The following is an 8,932-nucleotide window of genomic DNA, read 5'->3' as shown; positions in this document are numbered from 1 at the left end:
TGTTTTAATATTTCACCATTTTAATGCTTTTTCCCAATGTTTACTATTGTGATATGTAAATGTGAAAGAAATGTTCTTTCTTTAAGAGAATAACATTTCAAAGGCTAACATAAAATCAAGCTGCTAAAGTTCGCAGTTTTTCTGTCCAGCAGTTCATTTATACAACTGCCCTGAGTAGATGCTATATGCTGCTTAGCGAACAGCCTTTAAGAGCTTAAAAATAACTTAGTAAAGCTACTCAAAGGTAATACTGCACTTCTTAGGCATCTTTAATTTGAGTTGAGAAGAAAATAGAGTTTACACATTAGTTAATTATTCATAACCTCTTCAACTTTTATAGACAATAAAAACACAATTGAAATGTTCTGCAGAAGTAGTTGTGCTTGTTGATATGAATGGGATCATGAGCTTATATTTCAGAAAGGTAAGTTTTAAACGGTAAAATGAGTCCTATTTTTGTGGACTGCTTTAAATGCCACTTTTATTAAATTGTACATGGTTCCATTTGAAAACATTTCTTTTCTATTTGTTTTGAAAAACCTCTGAACACTTGTTAGCAAAAGGTTACCTTATTTCAAAACTGCAGATATAATTAATCTGCAGTGTCTCTCAAAATGGTACAAATGCATAAAATTTGTGCTTGTAAAAGTTTCTGCTTTGAGTAGCCTTACCTTCTGTAAGTGAGTCCTAGCAATCCCCAAGCTCTATTGCATGCCCCATTCATGGAAAGTATATTTTGTTGGGATGATGTAGCTTAAAGAATTTGACTCTAAGGCTTCCTTATCTAGAGCTTCCATTAAATTATATTAATTTAAAATATCTATGGAATGATACTTTTACAAAAATATTAAGAAAAAAAATTAATGGGTTGGATTTATGAAAACAACTCTTTACAGTAAGTAAAAAAGGTTTATCACAGTTTTGGTAACTTGCATGAGTTCTTATTGAAAAGAAATCTTTCACATGTTCTTAATGAATTTAAAACTGTTGTGCTCTAGGTATTTTCAGTTGTATGCTCTGAAACAGTAGACACCATATAGCTTGTGCTTTTTATCAGGGAAGCCTACAAAGCGAACTGCTGCTTCATTAGGACTGCAGCGTTTTCTTGGCCTAGAGATTGGGTAGCGGACGCTGCCATCAGCCAGCCAGCCAGCATCGCAGCGGTCATATCCGAGCAGTTTCCAGGCAGCAAATATCTGGCCAACTTTGGCAATCTGTGCCCCGTCTTTCAAGCAAGCCTGAACAGCTTCATCGTAGGTCAACTTGGTTGGGTGTATTAGGTAGTAAAATCGACCTAACAAGAGAAAGAAGAGGGGAAAAAAAAAAGAGCCATTAGTGACATAAATAAGATGCTACGATATGATAAAGATGTCTTTTGAGGAGAAATGGGGAAGGTATTGCAGAATCACATTAAACAATTTGACCTGTTTGGAACCATGCAATTTATACTTCGTACTGTTAAAATATGTTAATTTTATATAAAGGGTTAGCTTAGCAAATTTCTGCCCTCACTTCATTTAGCTGTAATTGAATTGTTGCTATGCATTTTTCCTTTACTTGCAGAGACAGAAAAATAAGAAGAAAAAGATTAAGAAGAGAGATAATGGAAGATACTCCAGGATTTAGAGGATAGCTTCAGTTCTTCATTAAGCTTTAAGGCCAAAGATGCATTTACCAGCAACGCCTCACAAAAAACATTTGAAGAGCCCTGTAGACTTCAGGAAAAACAAGTCTCATGCAACAGTAGCTTATTGATAGAGAAGGGAAATTAGTTAGATGTCTAAAGCAGCACTATGCTCTCAGCATTAAATTAAAACCTTTATGAGTTTTCTTCTCAGAAGCGTGGCACAGTAATAGCTGACCTTTGATAGTATTTGGCTGAATGTAGCTAGAGGTAACATGTGCGGTTTTACTCTTTGGCAAGGCACTGACCTTGTTTCTGATTAAGTTTTTTAACAATTTAAAGTTTTTCAGTAAGAAAGCTGAGATATTTTGCAGCTTCTCAAAAGCGGAGTTTGAACCTTCAGTAGATCAAAAACATGCCTGTCATAAGCCTTCGTTACCACAGTCAAAAGCATTCACAGCAGTTCTGCAACTCTGTTTCTTTTTAGGCATCAAAGGGCATATTCTCACCATAAGATGACATTGAACCAATAGTGCTATTAAAAAAAAATGTGCCCCAGTTGCAAGGTAATGAAAACATTTGTCAGAAAGTAAAGTTCATATAGGAGGTCTCCTGTAGCAATCCATAAGTAATAATAATACAAACATTAATTTAATCTATCAAGGCAATATTAAATTAATTGTATCTCTTTCGTTCATTATATTCAAGGTTAGTTGTCATAATTAGATTGACAGTTAACAAGTTCTAGGTAGAAATGGATTACAGAGGAACGGCACTTAGCTGAAGAAGTAATAGCTTTCAAATAAGCCTGTGACAGTTTAAACCTGTTTTTTGAGGGCAACTCAACTGAAAAACAAAACAGTTTATCCATGTAGGTCTCTTCATCTAATTCCAGGGCATACCCTTTTCTTCTTGATTAAAAATATACTCCAAAATAACATTATTTTTCTTCCTCATAAAAAAAACAAGTTCTGCTTTGTTTCAGATTATTTTCTTGGTGAAAAAAAACTGTGAAAAAGATGATGACTTACTTGAGTCCTACATCACTGCAAAATGCATAGGTTTTTGAAGTATAAAAATGTCAAGTCAGATGAGAATATAGCAATAATTGAAATAACTTTATGATAAGGTTTGAAATTTTGCATATAACAGGAATCACTTTTCTAAAAAAACATGAAAAAAGTATTTACTTTGTAGCTGTGGTGGTGAATAAACTTTTAAATAATTTCATTATTGTCAGAGATGGTCTCCACAGTTTTTCAACAAAAAATATTACTTTCGAAGTAATTTACTTCCTTTGCAAAATGCTTGCCTAATCCCATTTCAGCAACTTGACAGCATTTACATAGCATTGCTAAATAGAATGTTTATTAAGAGGAAACTTGTTCCTGCTATAATATTAAAAGGTTTCCTCCAAAGCAAATAGGATTTTATACTTAGGCGAACAGGGATTTGGACTGATAGTCTGTAAACTTCACCTAGCTTATTAGTTATTCTTCAAACCATATGTCAGTGGAATGTAATTTCCTAGGGATTTACCATAAGGTCAGGTTTTTGACATATGACATCAATAATAATAACTCCTCTGCCCCTTCTTTTTGAGTAGGAAAACTTTAATAGTAAATCTCATGGGGGGAAAAGAAAATGTGTAACCAGAACGATTAAATAAAATACAATCAATAAATGCAGTACAGATTTGCTGTGTTTGTCTGCCAACAGGTTCCTGCCAAGAAAGGTTCCTAATGTGCTGACTTCTCAGTCTTGACAGTTATTATTTTATGTGGCAGGAGATGGAAGAATTAATTTTCTGTCTCATTAATACCTGGCATTAGGGTATTCATGCTTGTACTAGAGAAGACAAGCATGCCTCATCTGACTCCTCACTTTAAATCATGGAGTAGAGCATCTCCTTGCTCCTAATCAAACTCCAGCCATAATGGGTGTTTTAACCTTTTTTTTTTTTTTTTTTTTTTTTTTTTTTAGGTAGCATAGTATAAAGAGGAAAACTTGAGCATTTTATCTAACTACCTACACCACTGGGACGGCAGGAGCTTGAGAGATTTGCCCAACCTCAGCTCCAAATCAAGAAAGCAGAGATGTGGGACTTAAGTTTTTATATTGCAGCCCTGGCCTCTCAGCAGCAAGCCATCGTACTTAGAGGCAACAAAAGACAATGCTGGCCTGCCTGCTCTTTCAGTGGTAGGAGTTAATGCAGGGCCTCAGAAATAAGGCTCTTGGTATGCACTTGACAGGGAGGCCTCCATTGGGACAGTCCATCCAGCTGTGACATGTTGGCTGTGTCCATAAGGTAATCACTGAGGCAGGCTATGCATAGGTCAAGGTGCCTGAAATCACGGACGGACACGAGCTAAATTGTTTTCCCATATCAAAAGTAAACTCTTTTCCATTTGTGGTTTCATATGGCAATAAAAGGTGTTCTCAGGAGCCGGTAGAATATTTCTGCAACTTGCATGTTGTATAGAGCTTGTCATCTGCTCAACAGCCTCTAGTTGCATCTTAATAGTATACAGATGAGCAGGACCATTTCTTCAAAATTCACAAGCAAAATGGGAAAAATGAAATGGTTTCCTTTAATGAGAAGATCCTAATAATTATTTTAAAATACAGTGATGGTTTAAGATATCTGACTTTAAATTGCCACATGAGAATATATAGGAACAGTTTGAAACATCCTCTTGTATCTTTCCCTTCAACTGCAGTGAGTGCAGTGATACAGAAACACTGAATTTTAAAAATCAATTTTTGAGAGTGGAGAATACGTTTTATTTTGGTATTTTTGCTTTTCTTTTTAAAACAATGGCCACCTATTCACATTGTCTGAATAACACAATTTTTTTCTGCAATGGTCAAATGAGCAATCAGTATACACTATCCAGAAAAGGCTTTAGGCATTCTTGTCCCCCCAAAATGGAGATGGTGGTTAACTTGTCAAATATATTACTGTAATAAATAGCTGGTTTACAGCTGCACAGCTGATCTCATAAAAATCATTCTTTTTATTTTATCTTTCTCAACATAAGAGATTTTTTCTTGATAAAAAAATTCATTTACACACTGCAATTCGATGTGCAACGCCTATAGAAAATTCACATTAATGAGCAGAATCTGTAGAGAGTTTTCTTTCAAAACTTTTCATTATATGAGAACTGCCAGTTACATTTTTTATTTAGCTCCCTTAACCCCTTAACTCGCTTAACTAGATATCAGGAAATGCCAACATGGCAAACCCATCTTGCATACTTGTGGGATTTCCAGCTTCCATAGTCTTTGTCAGCTGGATGAATCTAAAAGCAAGATGAGGACTGTGTTGCCAGCTGATAGTTACTTCTATGGAGGAAGAAAGATTGTATGTTCCTTCACAATGTTTTAAGGGTTGGTCACTCTTTCTGCTGACACTTGAAATCCTACTTTAATTCTTTCACAAAAAGGGACCAAACCGCATCTTTCCTGTGCAGCCATAACATGTTATTTCTTGAGCTCTGAGTGGTAAGTATATGCGTAACTTTATGTTATTCTTTATATGGTTTTATGAAATACATCACTAGCTTTTCTGATAAGCTGGTTAATTGCTACTACCAGTATTTACACAGTATGTGAGACACTTTAGGGATTTTTTTCTCTGCCTGTACAGTCACAAATCACCAGAAGTTCTTCCACAAAGCAGCAATGATTTGGGTATGAAATGGTTAGACAGGCTAAACCAAATGCTTAGGCTGTGTGCTTACAGTAGTCTATGAAACACACTATCAAGGGTAATTTCATAAAGCACTAATATTATTTTATATTGTGTTGCAGACAAAATTTTGCTGAAACAGTTTCCTCATGCAGATAACAGGAATATTTGCAGAATTCTTTACTAAGGATATTAAAACAAAGTCTTACACTTATTATTTGGCGTAATCTATTGACCGTAGTGGGGGTCCAATAGCTCCAAAATGAAAATACTGAATTTGCATTTGAACTCAACTGTGTTGTCAATTATGTTTTCATTTTTCACCTTAGCAGCTGAGTGTAATTTTGCTGTTTTGGACCCTTCTCTTTCAGGCAAAAAGAACAAATTTTGTATATATTTTAGTCAAAGACTTTTTGATGTTTGCTGTTGAACTATTTGAAAATGAGTCATTTTTGAAACTTCCCCCGAGATTATAATGTGCTTTGGGGATTCCTTTCTTTAAAAAGAACCTAGTGAGTACAAATCTTAAGCCCTACACACCCTCATTCTTCCCAGCAGCTCACACAACTAATGCTGTGGTTTTTTTTTGTTTGTTTGTTTTTGTTTTTTTTTAAAAAAAAAACAAGCACTACAATCATGTGATCCTAGGGCTCTTGGCATTTCTCCAGCTCTCTTATATAAAGCTGAAAGCTTTTCTGTTTTAAAATGTCAACAGATTACAGCAGTCATTCCCACTGCTGCAAATGCATGGCATCCTAACCACATCTCATTTTCCTTGGCTGTTGCTGAGCTGAGAGAATCAATATTGGGTGTATGATGACTCTTGACCACTGCAGGAACACGTCTTTGCCCAAACCCACTGTTCTTGACAATTGCAACCTCGTTGCAAAATGGGCTATCATATGCTTTTTTTCCTTGAAAGTGAGAAAGTTGATGAAACTGTTAAACAGACATAACCTATGTAGAGTTGAAGTGAAAGTAGGAAGGTGGGATTTTGGGACAGTTGCTGGGGTTGCTGTGGATATTCAGGTATCCTTGGCAGGTGAATAGGAAGGATGTGGAAGGGTAATAATATCAACTGGGTAGAAGCTGGAAAAGAGTTGGGAGGTGAGAGAAGGCCAAATTTCATGCTAATGCCTTGGGAGACTAATCTAGCTGATGGGGTCTGAATAAGATGGTGCCCAACTCTTGATACCACCCTATTGTCATGCAGTATTCTGGATGGCAGGTGATTTTAACAAACTCACCAATATGAGATTTCTAGGGGTGTCTTCCTCCCTTTGAATTCCCAACCACCTGTATGCCTCTGCCTCTGCCTGCCTCTTTCTCCCTCTCTCTTACTGTCTTAGTGTACAAACTTTGTTTATCTTTTGCTATATTTTTTCAGATATGACTTTTCTCTGTCCTTAAGGGACTGTCCAGTCTCTCTTTGTCTGACAGTTTTGTCTGAAGAAAAAAAGATGGTTAGTAACCAATAGTCAAAAACATTTATTCTGTAAGCACTTTAAGTATTGCAGCTATTTTGCTTTTATTTTTTTTTCTTGAGTATTTTATTCCTCTTTTTTTTTTTTTCATTTTTAGTAGGGTTAAATCTGTATGTAAGAGATGAGTTTGTATGGGATTTGGCCTTACATAAATTACACAAGAAAAATGAGCCAGCTTTTTATATACCAAAGTTGTGGCATGACAAAAATCAGATAACTATTTATTTCAGACCTCATACAACCTAACCTTTGATATTGTTGGTTTGAGGGTTTGGGAGTTTTTGAGAGGGTGGAGCAGACTTAACGTTAGAACACATCTTTTGAGAGAGAGCCAGACTTATGTTTATTTTTGTGTGTGTGTGCTCAAGGACAAATATGCTTCATTGTGGATTAGTAGTCTGAGCATGAACAAAAAGGGCCATGCTCTCTGGTTGGGCTGCAAGCCAACCATGTGTGAATATGTTGGTCAAAAATTGCCCGCAAGAACAATGTTGTAGAAGATTGTAGACTGCTTTTGCACGTGTTCCCCTGCAGTGTTCCTCTTATTCACAAGCATGGTTTTAAATCCTTTTCAGCTATTAGATTAAACATTAAATGTAGCAAGCTGACATTAATCCATTTCCAATGTAAAGTAACACCTACTAATAACTAAAAAAGCTCACAGTCACTAAAGTAAGGTTTGGAGCACTTTAAAAACACAATGAAAGTGGACAGGTTAGCTTTTGATAGTATACTAAGATCAGGAATTTAAACTATTATGCATAAAAACTAAAAATAGCTCTGCTGATAAGGAAGTATTAGGCATATGAGCAATATAGAGTTGTTTGTTTGACAAAATAGCAGAGACATAAAGTTGCAATCAGAATTTTGTTTTGGTGATGTATAAAAATTGTAAAACCTCATCACTAAAGTGAATTTAAAATGAAAGCTCAGTTAAAGAAATTATGCTTTCTTCATAACTTTAACTGAAATAAACTGGGCATGTATCAGCATTAAAAATATACACACAAATTTTTAAAGGGAAAAAATAGAGATATTTTAATCTGTTGCAAATATAAGTTCTGAATTTTAGAAATGATTTATGTGAACATATGGCAAAGACAGCTTTACTCTGCACACATGTCTTTCTTTGTAAATTCAACAATAATATTTTTCAAAGTAACATAAACTTTGATAAACCAAATAGCACTTGTGGCCATTTGCTGCTATTGGAATTATTTTCTTTTTTTTTTAAGCTCAGTGATGCCCTTTTGAAGAAGCAACTAAAACACTTACCATTGAAGTTTGAAGTAAAACAGAAGACATCGTATCTGCTTTTATCCTTATCCCAGAAACCATAATTCCGGACCCCTGGCACGGTGTTCCTGCCACCACAGGGCTCGCGGGGCTTGGTGATGGGGTACTGCACGGAGCCATCGCTGAGCCAGCCAGCGTTGCACCAGTCCAGCCCCCCTCGCCAGGCATCGTAGAGCTGGTCGAAGGCGGCGATGACGGCGTCCTGGTCCCGGCATGCCTGCTGGGCCTCGTGGAAGTTCAGGTTGTACCGCCCCAGGCGTGGGGAGTACGGGAACACAACACCTGCAGGGCAGAGAGAGGGCACGTTATGGGGGTACTAGGCACAGCAGGAGGCAGCACCTGTGGCTGCCAAAGGACCCCTTCTGCAGGAGGATATGGTGCTGCTGGACTTCTGGGTGGAAACACTCCTTCCAAAATCAGCCCTTCTGCCGGAGAGGGGGATTTGGGTACCTGCTGGTCTCCTTGCCCCACAATGTCATCTTGCATCCCAGCTCATGCCCTTGCTCTCTGAGCATGCTTGGAGGTGAGTGGGGTTGGTGGAAGGTTTGCAGATAAATGTTTTTCATCAAGAAATACCTGTTTATTGACTGCAAGATAAATTTCTTATTTTGACTGAAAAAACAGCTATGTAGGAAAAGGCTAATTCTTTTTTCTTTTTCTTTTTTTTTTCCTAGGGAACAGTTAGGGCACTCATTTTGAAAGTAGTATAGAGATAGTATTATATAGTTGTATGAGGTTCTTTTTTCAGATGCAGACATTAAAATGAAATGTTTTGCTTGACATAAAAGTGTTATTTTCTTTTCATGGAATCTTGCCAGTCCGTGAATTTTTCAT

At 36.6% G+C, this 8,932-nt stretch overlaps 1 protein-coding gene across 2 annotated transcripts in view; it reads right to left on the bottom strand.

The window, feature by feature from the left end:
• Window positions 1-598: 598 nt before the first annotated feature.
• HAPLN1 (hyaluronan and proteoglycan link protein 1) overlaps window positions 599-8,932 on the bottom strand; it is a 28,534-nt gene continuing 20,200 nt past the window's right edge. For both annotated transcript variants that reach the window (XM_010212476.2, XM_010212477.2), the window contains exons 3-4: window positions 8,078-8,380; window positions 599-1,294 (exon numbers count right to left, since the gene is read on the bottom strand). In XM_010212476.2, the coding sequence (XP_010210778.1) occupies window positions 1,005-1,294; window positions 8,078-8,380 (593 nt within the window). In that variant the 3' untranslated portion in view covers window positions 599-1,004. The remainder of the gene's footprint in view (window positions 1,295-8,077; window positions 8,381-8,932) is intronic.

The sequence above is a fragment of the Tinamus guttatus genome, unplaced genomic scaffold, assembly GCF_059628265.1.
Source record: "Tinamus guttatus ecotype Peru unplaced genomic scaffold, ASM5962826v1 Tinamus_guttatus_pri_ptg000149l, whole genome shotgun sequence".
NCBI classification, from domain to species: Eukaryota; Metazoa; Chordata; class Aves; order Tinamiformes; family Tinamidae; genus Tinamus; species Tinamus guttatus.
This window is presented reverse-complemented; position numbering and strand designations above follow the sequence as displayed.